Source organism: Gymnoscopelus microlampas (genome assembly GCF_963454915.1).
Source record: "Gymnoscopelus microlampas genome assembly, chromosome: 17".
Taxonomy (NCBI): Eukaryota; Metazoa; Chordata; class Actinopteri; order Myctophiformes; family Myctophidae; genus Gymnoscopelus; species Gymnoscopelus microlampas.
In genome coordinates, this window is record NC_139954.1 from 46,473,147 (window position 1) to 46,500,774 (window position 27,628).

Genomic DNA, 27,628 nt, shown 5'->3' on the forward strand with positions numbered 1-27,628 from the left:
TTAATACAGAGCTAATACTGCACTCTGCTGTAAGCGTCACCACTGTTGTGGTGCATTTCTGGATACGTTACCTTCTCTTTGCAGTAGAAGCACTCAAGAAGGACAATGAGTCGAAATGGTTCCACTTCTTTTTCTCGCTAGTCCCCTGTCCACTTCTGCCCTTTGCTGCTCTCCTTTCTCTTGTGTATGTGTCCTTCAGGTTACGCCACTTGTCCTTCGCTGCTTTAACTAATGTCACACAAAAATAGTACATTATATTAAAAGTCAAAGCATGCAAGCAACATATTCAATGAACTGTTTGGCTAGCAACGTTACGTGTGTGGAACTGTACATTCTGTGCAAAGAATAGCAATACCCCAAACAGGGCTTTTTTAATGGCACCTGTCTTTTTAAACATCTGTGATCATGCTGAAAGCTGAATAAAACAAAGGGTCTTCTTCTAAAACACTACTACAGTATATAGTACATCATTTGTTTTTCTATCAGTACCTACCATCCTGGCTTCCAAATTCTTAGATTAGATTAGATTAGATTTATTGGTCCCCGTGGGGAAATTCGTCTTCACTGACTGTACATTACATAAAGGACAAAATCACATCACACAAGACAGACAACAAGCAACAAGACAACTGGTGTCAATAGGACAGATTTTTTTCAGCTGGGCCTTTTGTTCAGGACCTCGATGGCTGCAGGAACCAGGCTTTTCCTAAAGCGGGCCCTGTTAAATGTGAGTGTTCTGTACCTGCGCCCTGAGGGTAGGAGATTGATGAATTTGTTGAGTGGGTGGGTGGTGTCTTGAACTATGGAGTTAGCTATGCGTGTGATGGATCTATTGTTCAGTTCTGTGAGGTTGGGTGTAGGGAGACCGATGATTTTAGCAGCTGTTTTTGTGATGCGTGTAAGTTTGGCCTGGTTTGTGACAGAAAGCATAGTGAAGAAACATGTAGAACAGTACAGAAGGATGGGTTGAATGATACTTTGATATAGCAATAGCAGGAGGTGTGGGGCAACATATAGTCCTTTAAGTTTACGGATGGCTGACAGGCGTTGTTGACTTCTTTTTTGAATGTCCGTGGTGTGCTGATCAAAGGAGAGTTTATTGTCCAGGGTAATTCCTAAATATTTGAAAGTGTCCACTGTTTCAACTGTTTGGGTGTTTATAATGGTGGGGGGCTGGGGGGAGGGGGGGCTGATCAGTAGTTCCTTTGTTTTATTTACATTGATTTGAAGATGGTTGTCTGAGCACCACTTGGTGAAAACGGAAACAGTGTTATGATAGTCCAGAGTAGATTGATTTCCATCTGCTATCTTCTGCCACAAACTATCTTTGTACTCTGTGTCTTTATAATCAGAACGTTGCTTTTCATAAAGCACTTTGTGCGGCTCGACGAGGTGAATTAACTTCTCAGCCGACATGATGGAATCACAAGAAGTATGGTGGCTCAGGAAGGACACAACACTGCTCCGCAGGCTGAAAACCCACCTCTTCAGGAAACACTACCCTTCCTCTTTGCCTGGCCTACTTGTTGTTAACTAGTTGTACGAGCTCTTGTTTTATTTTTGTATTGTTTTATTGGATCTTGTTTAGTCGATACACTTATTTGTTTTAGCTCGTGCTCATTTGATTTTGCTATTTTGTCTCATCTGTTTAAGAAAGTAGGTAGCTGATATATTGCACTTTTACCTTATCGCTAGGTATACTCTTGGTTGCTTGTTTTTGCAGGAAATGCACTTAAGTCTTCTGGTGATTAGTAGTTTCGTTCCCTACCTATGTTGAATGCACTTATTGTAAGTCCCTTTGGATAAAAGCGTCTGCTAAATGACTGTAATGTAATGTAATGTAATGCTCAAAAGGCGAAAGACGGCTGTGGAAAACGCAAAATAATCGACCCTGGTCCGAAAAAATAAAGATACGGACGAAATATTTGGCGGCAGTGTGCAAACGTGATTGACATAACGCAAGGTCTATTTTTTTTTACGGCCGGTATTCGGCCAAAAAAACGCACCAGTGTGCAAGAACCTTTACTGTCTGTTTTCTCTGTACAAAAAGAGTGACACAATTGGCCAGACACACACACAATAAAGAAGATATTTAGAGAAATAAAGAAGATATTTAGAGTATAGATGGAAAATAAAGAAGATATTTAGAGAAACAAAGAAGATATTTAGAGTATAGATGGAAAAATAAAGAAGATATTTAGAGAAACAAACAAGATATTTAGAGTATAGATGGAAAAATAAAGAAGATATTTAGAGTAAAGATGGAAAATAAAGAAGATATTTGTGTATAGATGGAAAATAAAGAAGATATTTAGATTATTTTCTCACAACGTCTTTCTCATATTCTACTATACTTGTATAGTAATGTACGCGCACACACACACACACACACACACACACACACACACACACACACACACACACACACACACACACACACACACACACACACACACACACACACACACACACACAGATGTCTCGTTCCCATTAGCGAACCAATCACTAGCAGATGTTCCTGTAGAGGCTGAGTATGACATCATCCTCTGTGATAGTGTTAAGCGTGTGTGTGTGTGTGTGCGTGTGCGTGCGTGAGCACGTTATCCGATGACCAAACGGATGCCCTCAAGCAGGAGAAAAAACAACTTAGCTTTAGCATTCTGCTAATACTGTCTGTCTCTCCTACACTGTCTCCCTCTCAGCTGTCCTACTGTCTGTCTCTCCTACACTGTCTCCCTCTCAGCTGTCCTACTGTCTGTCTCTCCTACACTGTCTCCCTCTCAGCTGTCCTACTGTCTGTCTCTCCTACACTGTCTGTCTCTCAGCTGTCCTACTGTCTGTCTCTCCTACACTGTCTGTCTCTCAGCTGTCCTACTGTCTGTCTCTCCTACACTGTCTGTCTCTCAGCTGTCCTACTGTCTGTCTCTCCTACACTGTGACTGCATTTACATTTTTGAAGTATTTAGACTCCTCTCCTCTCTTTTTGGCATTATTTAACACACCAGATGGTCGCAGTACAATAACAGTTATGTACAACTGGTGTCCCTTGCCAGTCCTGCTGTGTGTGTGTGTGTGTGTGTGTGTGTGTGTGTGTGTGTGTGTGTGTGTGTGTGTGTGTGTGTGTGTGTGTGTGTGTGTGTGTGTGTGTGTGTGTGTGTGTGTGTGTGCGTGTGCGCGCATGCGCTTTGTAACCAGGGCTGTCACGATTCAGAAATCTTACTTGACTATTAATTGTCTCTGAAATGATTGTGTTTAATGATTTCATTGTGTTTGTCATTGACATTGGGAACATTTATGAAAACAAATACTTTTCAGTTTTTTTTTTTTACTTCTCTAATAATTGTGATTAGGTGATTATGTAAAAATTGTGACAGGCCCACCAGCACCACACTATCTCTGGGATCTGATAGTAGGTGTTGTTGTAAGTACAGGGATCTGATGGTAGGTGTTGTTGTAAGTACAGGGATCTGATGGTAGGTGTTGCTGTAAGTACAGGGATCTGATGGTAGGTGTTGTTGTAAGTACAGGGATCTGATGGTAGGTGTTGTAAGTACAGGGATCTGATGGTAGGTGTTGTTGTAAGTACAGGGATCTGATGGTAGGTGTTGCTGTAAGTACAGGGATCTGATGGTAGGTGTTGCTGTAAGTACAGGGATCTGATGGTAGGTGTTGCTGTAAGTACAGGGATCTGATGGTAGGTGTTGTAAGTACAGGGATCTGATGGTGTAGGTGTTGCTGTAAGTACAGGGATCTGATGGTAGGTGTTGTAAGTACAGGGATCTGATGGTAGGTGTTGTTGTAAGTACAGGGATCTGATGGTAGGTGTTGTTCCATCTCCCAGAGGTCTAGTGCATTGTAACGGGGAGACTCCAGCGACCAACAGGCTCTCTGCACAGCAGCCACATTGGAAAGATATGGGGCCTCTTCCTTACTTCCTTCACAGGTTACACACACACACACACACACACACACACACACACACACACACACACACACACACACACACACACACACACACACACACACACACGCGCCAAGGACATTACACAGTGAGAGAGCTGGTTGAGACAGACCCCTGGGGGAGGTGTGCGTGTGCGTGCATGCATGCGAGAAACATAGATTTGATGTTATTTTTATTTCATGCAAATGAAATGGGTTACTTGTTGCTTTTTCTTGACAAAGTGTCCCTCTATTTCCTCTGTATTTATATTTATACTTATGTAATGTGATAGGCTGACTTTGCAAATTCAGGACTGTGATTGGCTAGCGAAACACATGACACATGTGCAGCCCTATGAATAGCAGTATGGACTTAAAAAAAAGTCACTTATCCTTTTTTTTAAGTGAGTCATGTTGTGATGACCACACACCGCCCACTTCACACTGGGTGTGATTATTTTATAAGTAAATTACTTTCATAATTTAGTAACTAGTAAAGTTACTAGTTACTTTTTGAGAGCAGTAACTAACAACACTGCATACAACTAACTCTCCGTCTCTCTCTCTCTCTCTCTCTCTCTCTCTCTCTCTCTCTCTCTCTCTCTCTCTCTCTCTCTCTCTCTCTCTCTCTCTCTCTCTCTCTTCTCAGGCTCCTTCAGGAGTGATGGCATCAAGGCGTCTGATGTACTGTCTGTTCTAAAAGAGAAAATAGCATTTGTATCAGGTGAGAGTCTGTAATGTTCTGACAGTATTAACATTATAGCCAATCTAAAGCCAGAGTCTTCCTTGGATAAAGTTCTATACAACACACAGACACTAACAGCTTCATAAACAGTGTGTGTCGCTTGTCTCACATTAACATGACCTGTCATCACTTGCTGAAAAAGTTGAAGCTCTGTATTGTGATAGTAATCATTGGTGATTGATTGATTGAATACTTAATTAACAGTTTTGCAAACACAAGCACAGGGAAGTACAACAAGTGCTAAGAGGATTTTAAACCCAAGAAAGCCTATGGCTTGTTTCCATTGAGGTGGATAGGCTATAGAGTGTTTGTTCAGTAACAGTGTTAAATATATCTATATTGTGATAGTAATCATTACTATAGAGTGTTTGTTCAGTAACAGTGTTAAATATATCTATATTGTGATAGTAATCATTACTATAGAATGTTTGTTCAGTAACAGTGTTAAATAGATCTATATTGTGATAGTAATCATTACGATAGAGTGTTTGTTCAGTAACAGTGTTAAATAGATCTATATTGTGATAGTAATCATTACTATAGAGTGTTTGTTCAGTAACAGTGTTAAATATATCTATATTGTGATAGTAATCATTACTATAGAGTGTTTGTTCAGTAACAGTGTTAAATAGATCTATATTGTGATAGTAATCATTACTATAGAGTGTTTGTTCAGTAACAGTGTTAAATAGCTCTATATTGTGATAGTAATCATTACGATAGAGTGTTTGTTCAGTAACAGTGTTAAATAGATCTATATTGTGATAGTAATCATTACGATAGAGTGTTTGTTCAGTAACAGTGCTTATGGGTCACCATATGGGAGGAGACAACCTTGTGTGTGTGTGTGTGTGTGTGTGTGTGTGTGTGTGTGTGTGTGTGTGTGTGTGTGTGTGTGTGTGTGTGTAGGGGGCAGAGATAAGCGTGGGGGTCCCATCCTGACCTTCCCGTCCAGAAACAACCACGACAGAATAAAACAAGAAGATTTAAGAAGACTGGTGACATACCTGTCTACTGTACCCAGGTACACACCTAGAACTACACACACACACACACACACACACACACACACACACACACACACACCACACACACACACACACACACACACACACACACACACACACACACACACACACACACACACACACACACACACACACACACACACACACTAATGCCATGTGTGTAATCCCTCTCCAGTGAGGATGTGTGTAAGCGAGGCTTCACAGTGATCCTGGACATGCGGGGGTCTAAGTGGGACTTGATCAAGCCCCTCCTGAAGACCCTTCAGGAGGTGTTTCCAGCGGAGATCTGCGTGGCTCTCATCATCAAACCAGACACCTTCTGGCAGAAGCAGAAGACCAACTTCGGCAGCGCCAAGTTCACCTTCGAGGTCAGTGACTCCCGATCCAAATGCAACACGTAAAGTTTAACCACTTAAAGGGATATGTCACTTTCCAACACATTTTAACGTCTACTCAGGCTTCTGTGTTTCACTTAAGTTGCTTTATAGCCTCATAGCATAATTGCTATAATTGTCAAATTGACATTATTTCTTCGCTGTACTCTCCTAACACTGCTGCCCCATTGTGCCTTATTGCCTATGTCCTTGGCCAATCAGAATGCTTGGTGCATTCCAAAAAGACATAGGACGTTTTGACTTAGGCAGAAATTATTTTGAATGTGAGAAGCATTCTGATAGGCTGAGGACATAGGCAATACGGCAGGCTGCATCATCAGTGTTAGGAGAGTAGGGTTAGGCAGATATAAATAAAGGCAGATAAACATGAGTTTTTCACTTTACGCCTAAGGCCACTTTTACAAGGCAACGATCAGAACAGAAAACGTCAAAGTGCCGTTGCGTTGTCACTTCTTATCATGCATTTACACAAAGCCGCTCCAGTGATTTAAAACGCTGTAGTGTGCATGCTAGGTGGCGGTGACGTGTCCTCTTCCTATCGCAACCGTTTGTTTGGTTGCCATGTCCACTTATTATAGATAATTATAGACCGGAAGCGGATGGGGAGCCATGTTTTTGACATGGTGATCCATCTGGCCCTTCCTTCTCAGAATCGCCTAGGGTGATCCCAGAGCTGCTCTAGCCCCTCCCGCATGGAAATAAACGAAAAAAACAAAAAGATTAAAAAAAATGTATATATGCGTTTTTTAGGAAAGTTGGCACTCCACGGGTGTATTTGCAAAACTGTAGTAATACGGTTTTGGCACTCAACGTGTTAAACATCTTCATGTCAAAATATGTATTTGTCCACAAATATGAAAATATTTTGTGTCAGGGACCCCCATACAATATTTGTGTTGTTAAAATGTTTGACAAATGTTCCAGAATTACCTCTTTTTATTTTCTCAAGATTATTTTTTCTTCTTTCTTTTAGCAAATATAGCAGATCTGCACAGATGTTCACGATTTTTCAAAAATAGTTGATCTACAAGCTCATAGCGCGGCACCAAGTGCCGTGCTACGAGCTTGTAGATCTGCTATTTTTGAATAGCCAAAGTGTAAAATAATGCTTTTTTAGCTCAAATGAAAAAGTGACACAGATGAGTTCCAGGTCTTAAAGGGTTAATTCATCCATCCGCTTTTTTTTACCTCATATTGCCGATCTTTGGAGAGCCACGGGAGCCGCTATGTGTACGCGGATGTAAACAAAAAACAAACACATTTTTACCGCGATCGGCCATGTTGTTGCTATCGCCCGTTAAACGTGGCTCGTTTTCCCCCCATAAAATAAGAAATCCGACTAGATGTGTTTTTCTACCAATCCTAACATAGGAGTGGGACGGAAGTGACATTTTCGGATCATTCCTAAGTTGCGTTAGAGCGCCCTCTTGTAGAATTCTTCTGTTTTTTTGTTGTTGAAATGACGTAGATCTACGTCAATGACAATGTGTTAATACAACCAGTATTGACTTGTATGTATGTCCACTTGTTCCAGACCAGCATGGTGTCGGTGGAGGGTCTCTCTAAGCTGGTGGACCCCTCCCAGCTCACGGAGGACTTCGAGGGGTCCCTGGACTACAACCATGAGGAGTGGATGGATCTCAGGGTCTCCCTGGAGGAGTTCATCTGCAGCGCCGTGCACCTCCTGGCCAGGCTGGAGGACCTGCAGGCAAGGACCCCCACCCTACCGGGGGGGCGGGGACCCCCACCTTACCGCGGGGGTGGTCCTTGAAGGCGTTACTATGGATTCCACCAACATTATAGGATAGACCCGCCTTACCTGATTGGCCGATTGGCTTCCTGGCAGACAAAGTTTTACTGAGGTCGGGGTTAAGGTTAGGTTTAGACATAGTTTAATGAGCTTAAGGTTAGGTTTAGACATAGTTTAATGAGGTTAAGGTTAGGTTTAGACATAGTTTAATGAGCTTAAGGTTAGATTTAGACATAGTTTAATGAGGTTAAGGTTAGGTTTAGACATAGTTTAATGAGGTTAAGGTTAGGTTTAGACATAGTTTAATGAGGTTAAGGTTAGGTTTAGACATAGTTTGATGAGGTTAAGGTTAGGTTTAGACATAGTTTAATGAGGTTAAGGTTAGGTTTAGACATAGTTTAATGAGGTTAAGGTTAGGTTTAGACATAGTTTAATGAGGTTAAGGTTAGATTTAGACATAGTTTAATGAGGTTAAGGTTAGGTTTAGACATAGTTTAATGAGGTTAAGGTTAGATTTAGACATAGTTTATTGAGGTTAAGGTTAGGTTTAGACATAGTTTAATGAGGTTAAGGTTAGGTTTAGACATAGTTTAATGAGTGTTAGTCTTGATCTAGATTTAGTCATATAATATCATATAATAATATCGTATCAATATCGTGAGCGCAATATCGTGTGTCGTATCGTGAAATGTGTGTATCGTGAAGCACTGAATACATGATGGTAGGAAAACCCTCTCTCTTTCTTTCTCTGTAGGAGCTTCTGTCTAAGAAGGAGTTTCCCGTGGATGTTGAAGGGTCTCGCCGTCTGATAGAGGAACACACACAACTCAAGAAGAAGGTGTGTGTGTATGTGTCACAATATAGATCTATTTAACACTGTTACTGAACAAACACTCTATAGTAATGATTACTATCACAATATAGATCTATTTAACACTGTTACTGAACAAACACTCTATAGTAATGATTACTATCACAATATAGATCTTTTTAACTAATAACTCTATTTAACACATACGTTGCTGTAGCTTGAAGGTGTGTGTGTGTGTGTGTGTGTGTGTGTGTGTGTGTGTGTGTGTGTGTGTGCGTGTGCGTAGGTGCTGAAGGCTCCAGTAGAGGACCTGGACAGGGAGGGTCAGCGCCTGCTGCAGGTCATCCGCTCCAGTGAGGGCTTCTCTGGGAGGACCTGCCTCTCCGGCTCCAACGACTTCCAGAGCCTGGTGCCAAAGGTAAACACGCACGCACACGTTTTTTTTTTTGGGCGACACGTAATCATGCACGGTCACTAGATAGGGATTACAGAGGCGTTCGAACCTCCTGGAGGTTGGCTTGTGATCAGTACTTCTCAGCCAACATTTCTTCAAAACTATGGCCGCTTTCACTGCTGGCAGAAGGAAGCCGGGCTGAATGGGGACACGGCCCTAATATATCCCTGACCACCTTCAGTAAATCACAGTAGATATTAATCAGGGAGCTGCTCACACAGGCACTTCATTTTTTATCCCAAAGTCATATTCTGAGTTGGCATTCGAGGCAATTTGTTTGTCAAAACATGGTTGTATTAGTGGTTGTATTGGTGGTTGTATTGCTGGTTGTATTAGTCTGGAACCTTCATAAAACTCCACTAACTCAAACTAAAATCCAGTTGAGGTCGTTTGCTAGAGTGACGGACACGCGTTCAACCACTTCTGATCACTATGGCGACGGACAGGACGAGAGGAGCTACCATCCCCCCTCAGGGATGCCAGCTAATGGATCAGTCAGTGCTTGCTGCTATTAGGCCAAGGAAGTCACTGCACACCTTTTTTCTTCTTCTATTGTTTCACATATTTGAAATAATTTAGTAGTTCACTACTTCTTAAACATTTGTTTTCTAATTTGTGGAATTTCTTTTAATTTATTCATGAAATTGTTTTGACACCGAATTTGTTTTTAATTTTCGAAAAAAAGAAGCATTTAAACATGGACCCTCACTGTGTGTGTGTGTGTGTGTGTGTGTGTGTGTGTGTGTGTGTGTGTGTGTGTGTGTGTGTGTGTGTGTGTGTGTGTGTGTGTGTGTGTGTGTGTGTGTGTGTGTGTGTGTGTGTGTGTGTGTGTGTGTGTGTGTGTGTGTGTGTGTCTCTCTCTCTCTCTCTCCAGGTTGCCAGTCTCCTGGACAAGCTCCACTCCACGCGGCAGCACCTGCACCAATCATGGCACGTCAGGAAGTTGAAACTGGACCAGTGCTTTCAGCTCCGCCTCTTTGAGCAGGACGCAGAGAAGGTCAGTGATGATGTCATCAAGTGGTGTCGGAAGCACTCACTTTTTCTCATCTTTTTCTTAGGCCTACAAATAATTAAATGACAACTGCGTTGTCCCCATAGATCTAACCACTAAATGTTGCAATGTACGCTGCCCCCCCCCCCCCCCCCTCTCTCTCTCTCTAATCTCTGTAGAGACAGGATTGAGCACATGTGTGAAACATACCGATGTGTTCACTTGTTGCGCTGCAGTGAGATAGAAGGAGGAGAGGAGACACTTACTTAGGCAACTAATGTGAATATTATTATTATGAATATAATAGGTTGGTTGGTTTTGTCAAGAGACATCCGTGTGTTTTGAACAATGCAGACAGTCACATAAGTAGACAGAGGCTTCAGTGGTTCATAAAAGCTATCCATGTTTCACTCAAGAGTTTAATGTACCGCTACTGGGGATCGCGCTGTTTCATACGCTTTTGTTGTAAATATTTCACATAGATGATCTGCAGTTACCATTACAAGTTACACACGCACGTTTTCCAGTTAGCCTATATTATAATGTTTCTGCCTGCATGTAGTCTGACATTAAGTCTGATAGCAGATATACAAGCTCATAGCGCGGCACCGAGTGCCGCGCTACGAGCTTGTAGATCTGCTATTTTTTTAAGTTCGTGAAAATGTGTGCAAATCTTTGAATATATATATATTTTTAAAGCGAACATTTTTAACTCAAATCTGTGCATCTGGGGGTCCCTGGAACTAAATATTTTGATGGGGGTCCCCGGCCAAATACATATCATTTTGGGGGTCCTTGACATGAAAAAGATTGAGCACCACGGATATAGAAACATACGTTTTTCAGAATACTGTTGAGATTTAGGAGACATGTAGAATCGGCTTCAGGTCTCAATGGGTTAAAGACAATGGAATCCTCCGCTGTGCCACGCGGGGGACAAGGTGTCAGGATCGTCTGGAGCCAGAGGGGAGAGACTGGCCAATGGAATGGCTGAAACGAACGGTCATTATGATCTTAGCTTAGGCTGCATAGGGCATTGGTTCTCAAAGTGGGGGTCCGGGGACCCCCAGGGGTACTTGAGGGGGTTCCAGGGGGTCCCCAGCTAAATGATGGATAGGAACCAAATGGATCCTTATGGGTCTGTAACTCTGAGAGCGTACAAATGGAACCAAATGGACCCGTTAGGGTCCATTTGGTTCCATTTGTACGCTCTCAGAGTTAAATTAACATTGATTTTACTATATGAATTGGGGTCCCAGAGATAGAAATGCCATTAAATGGGGGTCTGTAGCCCTAATGCATGTTAAATTGGGGGTCCTTGAAATTAAAATGGTTGAGAATCACTGCTAGGGCCGTAAAAATCTTCTCTTATGGGGGTCCCTGGCATATCATTTCAAATGGGGGTCCGCGGGCTAATAAGTGTCAATTTGGGGGTCCTTGACATGAAAAAGTTTGAGAACCACTGGCATAGGGGATAGGCTGGCTGCCGTCATGCGAGTGTTAAGGCATTCATAAACTCACTGTCTTAAAATATCGATGTCCTCACAAGTTTAGTAACCTGCGTGCGTGTGTGTGTGTGTGCGTGTGTGCGTGTGTGTGTGCGCGTGCGCGCATGTGTGCTTGTGCGTGTGTGTGCGTGCGTGTGCATGCGGTAGATGTTTGAGTGGATCAGTCACAACAAAGAGTTGTTCCTCCAGAGCCACACAGAGATCGGTGTTGGATACCAGCATGCTGTAGATCTACAAACCCAACACAACCACTTCGCTATGAACTCTATGGTGAGTAGATCTACAAGCGTGCATATCGTTTACTCATTGATACAACGGAGCGGAGCGCCGGCGAGCGCTGCAGCTCACCGCGGGTCAGAAAGTACTTTATTACTCAGCGCGGGTCAGAGAGTACTTTATTACTCACCACGGGTCAGAGAGTACTTTATTACTCACCGCGGGTCCGAAAGTACTTTATTACTAAAAAAATGTATAAAAGTATAAGTCATTCACACCTTCCTTCTATTCAAATCAACCATACCATCTTCAAGGAACTCTTAACAACTCTAGCCTGGCTCCACCCTAGCTTCGCATTCAGGGTCTGGCGGCGCTGTCGAAGGTGGGCTTTTCTCGGTTGAAAATCTGTACGGCGAATCGGGATCGGGATAATCCCTTATGAACCAATCGCCAAAGAGTCCAACTTTGGCCACGCCCCCATCTCAGAAAACGGCTGCACTGAGAGGGCTTTCAGACTGAATAATGGAGTGAAACCAAACAAACATTCAGGCTGAGTGTCAGGCTATAACAACTCACCAGCTGTGCTCAATCAATGCCATTAGCATTCAAGACTGCAACAACATACTACTACCTTACCTTTCAATAGGCATTTCGGAGTCACAAAGGAGTGTCATTATTAGTGTTATTGTTATGGTTATTGTTATGGTTATTGTTATTATTATTATCATTATGTGTTGCAGAATGCCTATGTGAACATCATTTTGTGTTGCAGAATGCCTATGTGAACATCATTTTGTGTTGCAGAATGCCATGTGAACATCATTTTGTGTTGCAGAATGCCATGTGAACATCATTTTGTGTTGCAGAATGCCATGTGAACATCATTTTGTGTTGCAGAATGCCATGTGAACATCATTTTGTGTTGCAGAATGCCTATGTGAACATCATTTTGTGTTGCAGAATGCCATGTGAACATAATTTTGTGTTGCAGAATGCCCATGTGAACTTCATTTTGTGTTGCAGAATGCCTATGTGAACATCATTTTGTGTTGCAGAATGCCTATGTGAACTTCATTTTGTGTTGCAGAATGCCATTTGAACATCATTTTGTGTTGCAGAATGCCTATGTGAACTTCATTTTGTGTTGCAGAATGCCTATGTGAACATCATTTTGTGTTGCAGAATGCCATGTGAACATCATTTTGTGTTGCAGAATGCCATGTGAACATCATTTTGTGTTGCAGAATGCCAATGTGAACTTCATTTTGTGTTGCAGAATGCCATGTGAACATCATTTTGTGTTGCAGAATGCCTATGTGAATATCATTTTGTGTTGCAGAATGCCAATGTGAACTTCATTTTGTGTTGCAGAATGCCATGTGAACATCATTTTGTGTTGCAGAATGCCATGTGAACATCATTTTGTGTTGCAGAATGCCAATGTGAACTTCATTTTGTGTTGCAGAATGCCATTTGAACATCATTTTGTGTTGCAGAATGCCTATGTGAACATCATTTCGTGTTGCAGAATGCCAATGTGAACTTCATTTTGTGTTGCAGAATGCCTATGTGAACATCATTTTGTGTTGCAGAATGCCAATGTGAACTTCATTTTGTGTTGCAGAATGCCATGTGAACATCATTTTGTGTTGCAGAATGCCATGTGAACATCATTTTGTGTTGCAGAATGCCAATGTGAACTTCATTTTGTGTTGCAGAATGCCATGTGAACATCATTTTGTGTTGCGGAATGCCATGTGAACATCATTTTGTGTTGCAGAATGCCAATGTGAACTTCATTTTGTGTTGCAGAATGCCTATGTGAACATCATTTTGTGTTGCAGAATGCCTATGTGAACTTCATTTTGTGTTGCAGAATGCCTATGTGAACATCATTTTGTGTTGCAGAATGCCATGTGAACATCATTTTGTGTTGCAGAATGCCTATGTGAACATCAACAGGATCATGTCGGTAGCGAGCCGCCTCTCGGAAGCGGGGCATTACGCCTCCACTCAGATCAAACAGATCTCAGCTCAGCTGGACCACGACTGGAAGAGCTTTGCCGCCGCGCTGGACGAGAGATCCACCATCCTCGCCATGTCGTCTGTCTTCCATCAGAAAGCTGAACAGGTCTGTCTTTCTGTCTCCATCGTCAGAGAGATGGAGAGCAAGATAAAGCAAAATAAAAATAAAAATATAGCTGCAAGCAGCGATAAACGCGGCCAGGGAATGAAAGGCAAAAAGCAATATGCAATAACGGCACAGTAAGACGTAGAAACAGAACAGATTGAACTTGAGACAAAGCAGCCCATGCAATTAACAAATGAGCACTCTGAACAGCTGAGCAGAGGGCTGAGGGATTGTGGATATTGTAATGTATCTCTGTATTATGTTGCTTATAATGCAGATTCCAAACTCTTGTCACAAATTCTGTTATCATGACAAAAGTTTGCAATTTATTTTATTTCATCATTCTAGACAACACAGATGGATTGTCGTAAAATAAAACTGCAATATTCATTGGCTCATAAAAGCTTAATTTTTTTCACCTGATTTACACTTAGTTGCAGGCTGGTCGCGCATCGAAAAAATAGCCGATCTACAAGCTCATGTCCTGATGTCCTCACAAGTATAGAAATATAAACCTGTGTGTGTGTGTGTGTGTGTGTGTGTGTGTGTGTGTGTGCGTGTGCGTGCACAGTTCCTGTCCGGTGTGGAGGCGTGGTGCAAGGTGTGCAGTGAGGGCGGTCTGCCGTCCGAGATGACCGATCTGGAGCTGGCCATACACCGGCACCAGAGTCTCTACGAACAGGTGACACAGGCCTACACCGAGGTAAATACCTTTATATACAGCCTACACCGAGGTAAATACCTTTATATACAGCCTACACCGAGGTAAATACCTTTATATACAGCCTACACCGAGATAAATACCTTTATATACAGCCTACACCGAGATAAATACCTTTATATACAGCCTACACCGAGGTAAATACCTTTATATACAGCCTACACCGAGATAAATACCTTTATATACAGCCTACACCGAGATAAATACCTTTATATACAGCCTACACCGAGGTAAATACCTTTATATACAGCCTACACCGAGATAAATACCTTTATATACAGCCTACACCGAGGTAAATACCTTTATATACAGCCTACACCGAGGTAAATACCTTTATATACAGCCTACACCGAGGTAAATACCTTTATATACAGCCTACACCGAGGTAAATACCTTTATATACAGCCTACACCGAGGTAAATACCTTTATATACAGCCTACACGAGGTAAATACCTTTATATACAGCCTACACCGAGATAAATACCTTTATATACAGCCTACACCGAGGTAAATACCTTTATATACAGCCTACACCGAGGTAAATACCTTTATATACAGCCTACACCGAGGTAAATACCTTTATATACAGCCTACACCGAGGTAAATACCTTTATATGTCTGTCTGTCTGTCTCACTGTACCTGTCCAACTATCTACAGGTCCGTCTGTCCTCTCTAACACACGTTCCTCTGTGTGTGTGTGTGTGTGTGTGTGTGTGTGTGTGTGTGTGTGTGTGTGTGTGTGTGTGTGTGTGTGTGTGTGTGTGTGTGTGTGTGTGTGTGTGTGTGTGTGTGTGTGTGTGTGTGTGCGTGTGCGTGCGTGCGTGTGCGCAGGTAAGCCAAGACGGCAAAGCCCTATTGGACGTCCTCCAGAGGCCCCTGAGTCCCGGCAACTCTGATTCGCTGACGGCCACCGCCAATTACTCAAAGGCGGTCAGTTCCTTCTGTTTACACACATGTGATGATGTTATGAACAACTTAAACCACTTAAACCCCGGAAAGCTTTCACAGAGAACAGCAGATCCACAAGCACACAACATGTGGTGTTAATGTACATCTATGATCTACAAGCTCATAGATGACCTTGTAGATCTGCTATTTCGTGAACATTGGTGCAAAACTTTGAATATATATCATTTTTTTAAGCGAACATTTGTAACTCAAATCTTTGCTTCTGGGGGATTCTACAAATGTCTTCTAAATCCTAACAGTTTTCTGGAAAAAACTGCTATAATCCGTGGTGCTTAAAACCATTTCATATCAAGGACCCCCAAAAGGAAATGTATTTGGCCACGGACCCCCATCTGAAAATATTTTGTTCTAGGGACCCCCCAGAAGCAAAGATTTGAGTCAAAATATTTATTTAAAAAAAAAATATATATATAGGGGGCACGGTGGCGCATAGAGGCGGCCGTCCGTTTACCTCGTCCGGTCCTATTTGGGCCAATCGCGGCGCTCCCCCGCGTCCACATGTCGCCAATAAAAATCCACCCGATCCACTTGTTGCCAGTGAAATCTCTCCCCCCCGTCGATTTGTTTCCAATCAAAACGCTCCCGTCACCCGTCCATTTGCTGCCAATAAAATAGCTACCCTCCTGTCCATTTCTCCCCCCCCCCCTCTTCCTCCCCCGTTCAAAACAAACCGTCGCGGTACCAGTGTTGCCATGTCGGCTTATTATAAGCGACTTTGGGCTTGCTTCTAAAGTGCAGCTGCTTATTTGGGCTTGTTTCCTAATGTTGTTGAAACCAGTGGTTCAAAAACATTTTCAAGTCAAAGACCCCCAAATTAATGTATTTGTCTGTGGACCCCCATCTGAAAACATTCTGTATGCCAGGGACCCCCATACAATATTTATGTTGTTAAAATGTTTTAAAAATGATCCACATTTAAAAAAAAAAAAAATGTTGTTGAGAATAGCAGACCTACAAGCTCACAACACGTAGTGAGCTTGTAGATCGGCTATTTTAGTTAACTTTAAAAGGCAAAGGGCTCGCTTCTTTTGGCCTTTTCATATACCTGGTTGCTTGTTTCTCGCAAAACCTGGCAACGCTGACCGGCACTTTCTGATCCGGTCTGGGTCTAAAACGGATACGGAAACGGTACTTGCATTAATGTGTGGGTACAAATGACAGGATCAGATCAGAGCACAGAGCAGCAAATAGAAACCACGCAGTGTAAAACACCGCGGTGACCGGTGACGGAGAATGAACCACCTTTATCTGGATGCGGCTTTCCGACATGAAAAACAAACAATTGCCACTTATTTGAGATCTTTGATGAATGGACTGTTGCGGACACGGATATTGTCATCCTCTGATGATCTTTTTTTTTTTTTGTAATTAAAGTATTTATTCTTTTTCCAACAAATAGACATGACAAAACATAACAGACAAAACCAACAACACAACAGTACAGATAATAATACAAAAAAAAATAAAAATAAAATAAAAAATAAATATAAAAACAAACAACAACATAAATTAAATACAACAACTTCCTAACACAGGCAGTCATAACACACTAGGCTAAGCGGACAACACCCCCTACCTCCCCTTTGTGATTTTTGATTACACATCAATTGCGATCTGTTTCAACATATGATCAATGCAGCAAACCTTTTATGTACAAAAAGAAGTAGTCCCACACTAGATGAAACTTCCCTTTAACATTATTTTTTCTGGCAATCAAGTATTCATAAGAAGCGGTCTCAGTCATAAGTTGGGTCCACTCTGCCAGCCCTGGTGTACATGAGCTCTTCCAATTTCTTAATATTAGCCTGGATGCAGTGATAAGTCCTGCAGTTATCAATGCATGTTGACCTTTACTGATCTCTGATGATCTTTTGTTGCACAAAAGTAGTGAAAATAGCAGATCTACAAGCCGGCAACGCGTGACATGCTGTCAGCTTGTAGATCTACTATTTTCACTATTGTAGCAGATCTACAAGCCCACAACATTTTCACTGTTTTTAAATGGGCTTAGTAATAAAAAAGAAACGGTTTTGGACATCCACTCAACTTCCAACTTCATTTGTTGTCACAATGTTGTGTAAATTTATAGATTAAAAGTATATTTACTTTTCATGCCGTTGAATACCTTTTTTTATTTAGTGAATTTTATACTTTTACCTCAAGGATCCAGATTACTTCAATGTGTAACATAACATGCATTCCTCTATTTCCCTGCTCCACTACATTACTGTTCAATTAGTTATTTGCTGTAAATTATCCTCTGGGACAGTGTTCTGAGACTTCAGATACATCTTGTTTGATCCCCATTGGAGGGGAGATACGTTTAGGTGTCATAATATTCAAGATGTTTATTTATTACATCTCATACAGAGTAAGATAACATATAAATAATTTATCATAATGGCAGCAGCATTAGTTAGAATGAAATACAAGGTAGGCCTACATTTAAGTAAATTTGTTCCAAACCAAGATGAAATAATAGATTAGATATATCTAGATGTCTAGATATAGCTAATATATAATAAGAGGTGGATCTCTGAATAAGTGAAAATAATTATGTACAGTCTAACAATAAATATAAAATGTCCATGGAATGTATACATTTATATATACTGTAGTGAGTACGTCACCAGTGCAGTGAATATATGAATAGATCTACAATATAATAAGTCATGAATGAAGTACAGACTAGTCTCTGAAGGGTTATGCTTAACAGGCATCTGTCAAAGTTTGCCATTGTAGGCCGGCCTACATATTGTAATAATACAATTGTACAAATAGGTTAGGTGATGGTGAGAAAGGCGATTTCTTGGTCTATTTAGATGGTTAAAACAATAAGGATTTTCTTTTTTTAAATCATTGCAGGTTTTTTTTTCACGTCGTAGGTGGGGATCGAACCCACGACCAGGCCCGACCTTTGGATCCTCACCAAGCATACCTAAAATTGACAAAGTCCCAATTTTCATTAATCTATCATGTATACTCATAAAGAACTGGGATGAATCACTGGGAAGAAGATCAAAAAGACGGGCCTGTTGCATTTTTCATCTTTTCCACGTTTGTTTTCTTTTTTCTTTCTTCTCTTTTTTCTCCTTCCCCCTTCTCCCCCTCTCCCCTTCCATTTTTTCCCCTCTTCCCCCCCTTGGTAGGCGTATGTTCCCCAGCCCTGGCGCAGTCGGTAGCGCTGTCGCCTCACAGCTAGAAGGTCCTGGGTTCGATTCCCGGTGGGGACGCTGTGGGCGCTGGGGGCGTGTCTTTTCCTCCGCATGATCAGCGCCCATACCCTAGGTGGTGAAAGGGCCTACTCTGTGTGGAGTTGGCATGTTGTCCCCGTGTCTCCTAGGGTAGTTAATACCCTCACAAAAACATGCAGTAATCCTGGTCTCTATACTGCCTCCCCCTGGTCAGCCGGGGTGCCTGATGGAGGGGAAAGGAACTGGTTGGAATAACGTGTTCCTTCCACGTGCTACGTCCTACCGGGGAAACTCCCCCCTGTCAGGTGACAAGAAGGTCAGTTGGCTCTCATGCATTGAAGGAGGCATGAGCTCGGCTCTGGGCTCCCTAGGCTGGTGGGGGGAGTGTAGCGCCCAGGATCACTTAGATAATTGGCACCGGGTGAATAAGGGTTACAAAATCGTGGGATCATTTTCTTTTATTAAAAAATATATAATATATATTCAAATATTTGCACAAATGTCCAAGATTTTTCAAAAATAGCAGAACTCCAAGTTCATATGAGCTTGTATATCTGCTATTTTTGAATAGCCAAAGTATAACATATGGATAACAGTGGTTACACGAATCCGTTCCTGGTTTGAACAAGTTAAACGAGGGAAGGGAGCGCGTGCGGGGCTTCTAAGCACCGCCCGAGTGGGACAGAAAGTGACTGAGGGGCTTCGGGGCAGGGCTTGTAAGGAAAACAAGCGCTCCCCATCTGTGCTGGAGTCGCGATTGCAAGGCTAGGCTAGCAGTTTACACAGGAAGTTCACAGACTCGGCAGCTAAATCTGAATTGCTATCGAATATCTTAGTTACAATGACTAACAGTAAGAGTTAACAGTTAAGTTTTGTTTCTTTCTGTGTTTGTTTGGGAAAGGCTTACTCAAAGTTTGGTCCATTGTATATTAGATGTGTAACAGTGTGTATATTGTTGTGTGTTTTGCAGGTCCATTGTATATTAGATGTGTAACAGTGTGTATATTGTTGTGTGTTTTGCAGGTTCATTGTATATTAGATGTGTAACAGTGTGTATATTGTTGTGTGTTTTGCAGGTTCATTGTATATTAGATGTGGTACATGAAGTGTTGCATCATCAGAGGAGGCTGGAGAACATCTGGCAGCATCGTAAGGTCCGGCTGCACCAGAGACTGCAGCTGTGTGTGTTCCAACAAGATGTACAACAGGTACACACACTGTGTGTGTGTGCGTGTGCGTGTGCGCGTGTGTGTGTGTGTGTGTGTGTGTGTGCGTGTGCGTGTGCGTGTGCGTGTGCGCAGGGACGTGCACAGATAGGCTCTAGGTGGTGCTAGAGCACCTGCCCTTTGCCCTCTTGACCAGAAGTGCCCTTTTGAAAAAAAGGGGGGGAAAAATTGTTTTCTTTTTCAGTTTACAGCAGGGGTCTTCAACAGGGGGTCCTCAGAGTTACTACAGGGGGTCCGCCAAATCTTTATGTGATATGATTTTTCTTTTTACCATAACCACGTGAAACCTAGCATCCCTTTTCTGAGGAGAACTTTAGCCAAAAATAGCAGATCTACAAGCTCACAACGCCTCGCGCTGCGAGGCGTTGTGGGCTTGTAGATCGGCTATTTTTGGCAAAGAGGTATAGGTGTAGAGGGAAAAAAGAGCAGACCAAGTAAACAAAAAAAGGATAATTTACTTGAGCACCTGCCCCTCAAAATGTCTGTGCACGCCACTGCGTGTGCGTGTGCGTGTGCGTGTGCATGCACGTGCGCGTGCGCGTGTGCGTGTGCGTGTGATTCCTTAACCCTTATGCCTTCTTTTTTTATCACAATAAAAAAAATTACTTTAGATGTCAACTTTGATCATATTACCACTAACTAGCTTGTAGATCTGCTATTTTTGAATTGGACTCCTGAAAAGTTACATTTTTATTTAATTTCAATTGCATTTGTATGAACTTAAATACAAATACATTGGACATAAAAAAGACAATAGCATTTTAATACTAGTCATTAAGCTACTAATATAGACTGAAGTAATTAAAGCGGGTCATGTTTGCAATTGTAACAGCTGAAATCAATAATATATCAGTATTCTGATATTAACCCGCGGGCCGCATATTAAGTGAAGGTGGGGGCCGCATGTGGCCCCCGGGCCGCCAGTTGCCCTTGTATGCGTTAGAAGATACATGTTGGTGCATAATTGCTTTTGGTATAATGTCAGATTGAACAAAGAAAGTTACGGTGGGCGTGGCTAATAGACTTCCATTATAGTGTCCGACCGATATGGATTTTTGTGACCGATACCGATAACCGATTTTAGAGAGGTTTGCATATCGGTTATCACCGACAACCGATAACCGATATGCAACCGATATTGTGAATTGTATTAGCTGGAATGAAAACAGGCCTTTTCGGTTTTTTGTTTTTTTTACATTTACTCAAGTACTGTACTTAAGTAAAATTAAGTACAATTTTGAGGTATTTTTTACTTTTTACAATGGAGTATTTCCAATTTTCAACACTTTTACTTCTACTCCACTACATCTCAGAGGCAAATATTATACTTTTACTCCACTACAATTATTTGAAAAGCTTTTGGTGGTGTTGTTTCTACTTACTTTGTAGATTAAGATTTAGAATATTATAAACAAAACAAGCATTAACCACTTCAGCCCTATATACATTTACAGTTACATTACAGTTTTTTATACATTTGAAAACTTGTGAAACTGGACATTCTGCATAATGAGTAGTACTTTGTACTTTAAGTCAGAGTCCTGCAGCGGGCGGGGTACCCGCGGGTGAAAAATATACTTTTATAAGTTCACGGGACGGGCGATACTGAAGTAAACGCCAGTGGGTAACATTTTATTGTGAAAATCAGAGAGGACTGTCTCCGACCCAAACAACAACGGCATGGAGCCATAGATATAGAAACCTAGATACCTCATTGGCCTCTGCAGTTCATTGTAGTGACTGGTCTCAATACAAGGCTCTTCCGCAGGGCTGTTTGACTACTGATCAATCACATCGCGTTAACTACTGGCCAATCACAGCGCATCTAACTGACTAGCTGCTGCACGGCTGCCTCTTAAGAAAAGACCCGCCCCACCTGCCTCTGATTGGCCTACCGAACGCCCCCTTCTGTGACGCACACGGAAGTTTCCAGCTTGCCCAAGCCTTATATGGGATAGCCCTGCGGAACAAGGAAGCGCGCCCGAGATACGAACGCTTCAGAGCCGAAGGAGGCGTCTACCTTTATATGTCTATGCATGGAGCACGCTGGTCAGTCATCTTAACTCACAAAAACACATTGAACATCCTGTTAAACCTTCAAATTAAAACCATCTGACGATGTAAACAACGACACATGTGTAGTGCGTATGTGCGCGTTCGCACGTGTGGCTAAAGCTCGCTCCTCCGTCTTCACTTGATTTCTGAACAAACCTGACCACTGACTGAATGTAGCTCTATTGTTGAAGGCTGCTGTCTTTTTAACACATTTCAACACACCTTTAAATTGAGAGACTGTCTGTAGGCTATTTCATTTTACTCTGCATGTAATCACGGGTAAACGGGCGGACAAAAGGTCCATTATTTGACGGGTGGCCGCGGGGCGCTTCTGGTTCGTATTTTGAAATAATCACGGGTGACGGGTCGGTATGGATCTGATTATTGACGGGCGGCGCGGGTTCTCAAAATTGGACCCGTGCAGGACTCTGCTTTAAGTACATTTTGATACCAAATCTTTTGTACTTTTACTGAAGTATTTTTTTAATTCCGGACTTTCACTTGTAACAGAGTATTTCTGTATTACAGTATTGATACTTTTAGTTAATACGCTGACCCGCTGTAGCCAATTAATTAATTAATTAACTAACACTACAGCTTTGGTGGTGTTGTTTTTGTTTGAGGCGTAACAAACTAAGCCAAAATGACGACGCTAAAATAGAAGTGAGTAGCCTCAGCCTATCATTATTATTATAGGACAAACCACAATTATTTATACCGGCATGTTTTGGGCTGAACCAGTCATCAGATTGAACTAATTTACCGTTGCATCTGGGAAAAGTATCCGCTGGTTGAAGCTGCTTTGGTCGCTGATGTTTTTGTTTGGTTTGCTGTTGTGTAGTATGGTACTGAAATGTGATCCCAGCGCGCTCTGCTGGACAAATATCATTACAGCAGCGACATGCTTTTTGAGCAAACCTTTTTTGAGAAAAGTCACCGATATGATCTGATATACGATATACTTATTAACCAAATAAGGCCAGTCAGTCGGACACTATTCCATTATTACCACATTGTTTGACTCGCCCCTTTAGATTAAAGTGACAAAAGATTTGTTTCTATAATCTCCCTTTTCTCTGCAGCAAACTTCATTCAGTCTTTTTTTCACTGACAAAAACTAAATAAATACTAGATAAAAACTAAGCTATGATGACTCAAACTAAATCAAAACTAAGCTATGATGACTCAAATCTAAATAAAAACTAAATCAAATCTAAATAAAAACTAAATCAAATCTAAATAAAAACTAAATCAAATCTAAATAGAAACTAAATCAAATCTAAATAAAAACTAAATCAAATCTAAATAGAAACTAAATCAAATCTAAATAAAAACTAAATCAAAACTAAATAAAAAATAAATCAAATCTAAACAAAAACTAATCTATGATGACAGAAATGTGTGTGCGTGTGTGTGTGTGTGTGTGTGTGTGCTCTCTAATCAGTTAAGGTAAACACATGACATGTTTATTAAACAATGTGGAAAACACACACACACACACACACACACACACACACACACACACACACACACACACACACACACACACACACACACACACACACACACACACACACACACACACACACACACACACACACACACACAGAGAGAATCATAAACAACAGATGAGACGATTAGACAGACAGACAGACAGACAGACAGTCATGATGAGAGAGAGAGAGAGAACTACAGTATGGAGAAGTCTTCCTCAGTGTGTAGATGTTGTGTATATGTAAACATGGTTGTTCGTTATGTTGTGCAGAAGTTGTGTACATGTTCTAATGTAGTGTGTGTTATGTTCTATAGGTGATGGACTGGATAGAGAACCATGGTGAGGCGTTCCTCAGCAAACACACAGGAGTGGGTAAATCTCTACACAGAGCCAGAGCGCTGCAGAAAAGACATGACGACTTTGAAGAGGTCGCACAGGTCTGTCTGTCTGTCTGTCTCTATGCGTGTCTGTCTGTGTGTGTGTCTGTCTGTCTGTCTGTCTGTCTGTCTGTCTGTCTGTCTGTCTCTATGCGTGTCTGTCTGTCTGTCTGTCTGTCTGTCTGTCTGTCTGTCTGTCTGTCTGTCTGTCTGTCTATCTGTCTGCGTGTCTGTCTGTCTGTCTGCGTGTCTGTCTGTCTGTCTGTATCCGTGTCTGTCTGTCTGTCTGTCTGTATCCGTGTCTGTCTGTCTGTCTGTCTGTCTGTCTGTCATGGCATACAGACATGAATGAATGGTGTGCTTTGTCTAAAAAGGTGGGGAGTCGTAGCCTGGTAAACCCCTCCCTCCGGAAATCTCATTTGTATTTGATATCAGTACTGTCTGGCATACAGGCCTGTCTGTCTGTCTGTCTGTCTGTCTGTCTGGCATACAGGCCTGTGTGGGCGTGTCTGCAGAGTTCATAACATGAACTCTCCAATCAGCGTCCTCGCTCATTGTTCTGTGATTGACATGGGAGGTAGGCCAATCAGGTGGAACCCGAGTGAACCCAAATGAAGCCGAGTGCAGCCGACCAAAATGTTACGGCGGCCATTAAAACTCTGTCCGCTGTTTTCTCCTCTGTTTAAAAAAAAAACGCTCTCAAACTTTTTTTTGTGGGACGGAATTTACTTTTAAGATATTTTTTCGGATAGCGTTTAGTTGTTTAACTCCAAACATGTGGTCAATTAATCCTGACAGAGCCTAATTAAAAATAAAATCCAAATACGGTTCAGTTCGGTCAAAACAAAAATCCTCTTTCTGTGAATGTTTGCAATCCTCTTGCTGTCAGTCAAGTGTTATTCCTCTTTCTGTCAGTCAAGTGTTATTCCTCTTTCTGTCAGTCAAGTGTTATTCCTCTTTCTGTCAGTCAAGTGTTATTCCTCTTTCTGTCAGTCAAGTGTTATTCCTCTTTCTGTCAGTCAAGTGTTATTCCTCTTTCTGTCAGTCAAGTGTTATTCCTCTTCGATTGTAATGTCTATTGTTCCATGTTACCTTGGTGTTGAATGGACTCCTTCTCCAAACAATTCTCCTCCTCAGTTCAATTCTCCTCCCTGGATTCACTTGCAGTGGAGGTGAGGTTGAATCTTCAGGCCTGCTTAGCAGTTTAGTGAACTGTCTTTAGGTGAAGTGAACAACTTGAGCCACACCAAGTATAATAAAATAAGCTGGATAAGAAGAGAGCTGGACCACACCTTGTGTGCTGCTGCCAGCATGCAAACTGAAAATCACTCCCTCAATCACACACCTGTGGCAGTGCCATCTATTAGAGAGTTACGCCAACTCCGTTCACTTCTTCGGGCCAGGTCTTCTACATACACATACATTGGCGAATAGTGACAAATCCCTAAACCGGAAGTTCATGGAATGCATTGAAGTCGACGGCTCCTTGTCACTATTTCCAGCTACATGAACCACGTGACCGATGCTGTTTCTGACCCCTCATTGGCGCAACTCTCTAATAGAAGGCTCTGACCTGTGGCAATTTCAGTACTGAGCAGGGAGATTGCCAGGTGTCAATCATTGTAAATTGGGGATGGTCCATTAATTAGTCAGTTGGCCTATTAATCAGAGTAAATTGTGACACATGTTGATCACATGATAATATGACTATGTGTCAGAGTTTTGGACCACATGTCTAGGAGGAGCAGAACAGATGTGTTTTTCTTTTTTAAGGGGCACGGTGGCGCAGTCGGTAGCGCTGTCGCCTCACAGCTAGAAGGTCCTGGGTTCGATTCCCGCCAGGGACGCTGTGGGCGCTGGGGGCGTGTCTTCTCCTCCGTGTCATCAGTGCCCATACCCAGGGTGGGGCTGGCGAAAGGGCCTACTCTGTGTGGAGTTTGCATGTTCTCCCCGTGTCTCCTAGGGTAGTTAATACCCTCACAAAAACATGTAGTAATCCTGGTCGCTATACCGCCTCCCCCATGACAGCCGGGGCGCCTGATGGAGGGGAAGGGAACTGGTTGGAATAACGTGTTCCTTCCACGCGCTACGTCCAACCAGAGAAACTCGCCCCTGTCAGGTGACAAGAAGGTCAGTTGGCTCTCATGCACTGAAGGAAGCATGAGCTCGGCCCTGGCCTCCCTGGCTGTGGGGGACTGGTGTAGCGCTGGTGTAGGGCTGGTGTAGTGCCCAGGATCATCACCAGGAAATTGGCACCGGGTGAAAAAAAATGGGTTACAAAAATCGCGGGATAAAAAATATAAGAGAAAAAAAAAAAAAAAAGAACAGATGTGTTTTGATGCCATGTAGTCTCCTCTCCTCTCCTCTCCTCTACTGAGATCAGTGTTGCCAGATTCTGTGAGAGAAACAAGCAACCAGGTCTGGGAAAACCAGCCCAAAAGAAGCGACTATGGGCCACATGAGCACTTCAACATATACATCAGCTATTTGAAAATAGCAGATCTACAAGCCCGGCTATTTTCAAATAGAAATCTTGCGGGGAAATTATGATAAGCAGATCTAGAAACCCTGACTGCGATCGTCCATTTTATCTCATAACATGGGGGTGGATGGAGTGGAGTGACTCTCGCAGTCAAGGGATCATTCATAGGCTGGGGAAGAGCGCCCTCTAGTGTAATGGAAAAAAAATACTTGTAAAAAAAAAAAGGGTGTGTGTGTGTGTGTGTGCAGAACACCTACACCAATGCGGACAAGCTTCTGGAGGCGGCAGAGCAACTGGCGCAGACGGGCGAGTGCGACCCCGAGGAGATCTATAAGGCAGCACGCCACCTAGAGGTCAGGATACAGGACTTTGTGAGGCGCGTGGAGAACAGGAAGCTGCTGCTGGACATGAGTGTGTCCTTCCACACGCACACCAAGGAGGTAGGACAGACAGACACACACACACACACACACGTCACACACGCACGCACGCACGCACGTCACGCACGTCACACGCGCGCATGCACGCACACGCACGCATATGTATATATGTATGTGTGTATATATACATGTAGTTATACATCTCTCTGTGTGTGTGTGTGTGTGTATACGTAGCTGTGGATGTGGATGGAAGACCTCCAGAAGGACCTCCTAGAGGAGGTGCTCTCGGACTCGGTGGACAGCGTCCAGTCTCTGATCAAACAGTTCCAGCAGCAGCAGACTGCCACTCTGGATGCCACGCTCAACGTCATCAAGGAGGGGGAGGAGCTTATCCAACAGCTCAGGTAACAAAAAAATAAATAAAAAAATCACACCCTGTGTGAAGGTAGCGGCGCCTTTGATACATTTTGTCATCGATATGTGTTTATAATGTGTTTATAGCCACGTGTCACGTGAAGCTTGACCAATCACTTTGTTGACGGGTCTGACCAATCAGAACGTTGACGGGTCTGACCAATCAGATCATCATCATCATCATCATTTTGGCATCCTCGAAAACGAGGATCCGTTCTCCTCATCTGATTCATTTCCTCTCCTCTTGAGCTAGCTGGGTTGATCTCTCCGTCTGTGTGCCTGCTGATGACTGTGGAGTCCAAGGTGTGAGTAGAAGAGTCGGGGGCAGTCTGGACACGGAAGTGT

General features: G+C 42.5%; 1 protein-coding gene across 1 annotated transcript in view; it reads left to right on the forward strand.

Annotated features, from left to right (window-relative positions):
* kalrna (kalirin RhoGEF kinase a) overlaps positions 1–27,628 on the forward strand; it is a 159,578-nt gene that overhangs the window by 11,752 nt on the left and 120,198 nt on the right. Inside the window, exons 2-16 of the mRNA XM_084085002.1 lie at positions 4,589–4,663; positions 5,594–5,708; positions 5,888–6,080; positions 7,642–7,815; positions 8,612–8,695; positions 8,955–9,086; positions 9,997–10,119; positions 11,769–11,891; positions 13,777–13,968; positions 14,540–14,671; positions 15,523–15,621; positions 19,931–20,062; positions 23,945–24,067; positions 26,738–26,929; positions 27,104–27,273. Of these exons, the coding sequence (XP_083941128.1) occupies positions 4,589–4,663; positions 5,594–5,708; positions 5,888–6,080; positions 7,642–7,815; positions 8,612–8,695; positions 8,955–9,086; positions 9,997–10,119; positions 11,769–11,891; positions 13,777–13,968; positions 14,540–14,671; positions 15,523–15,621; positions 19,931–20,062; positions 23,945–24,067; positions 26,738–26,929; positions 27,104–27,273 (2,059 nt within the window). The remainder of the gene's footprint in view (positions 1–4,588; positions 4,664–5,593; positions 5,709–5,887; positions 6,081–7,641; positions 7,816–8,611; positions 8,696–8,954; positions 9,087–9,996; positions 10,120–11,768; positions 11,892–13,776; positions 13,969–14,539; positions 14,672–15,522; positions 15,622–19,930; positions 20,063–23,944; positions 24,068–26,737; positions 26,930–27,103; positions 27,274–27,628) is intronic.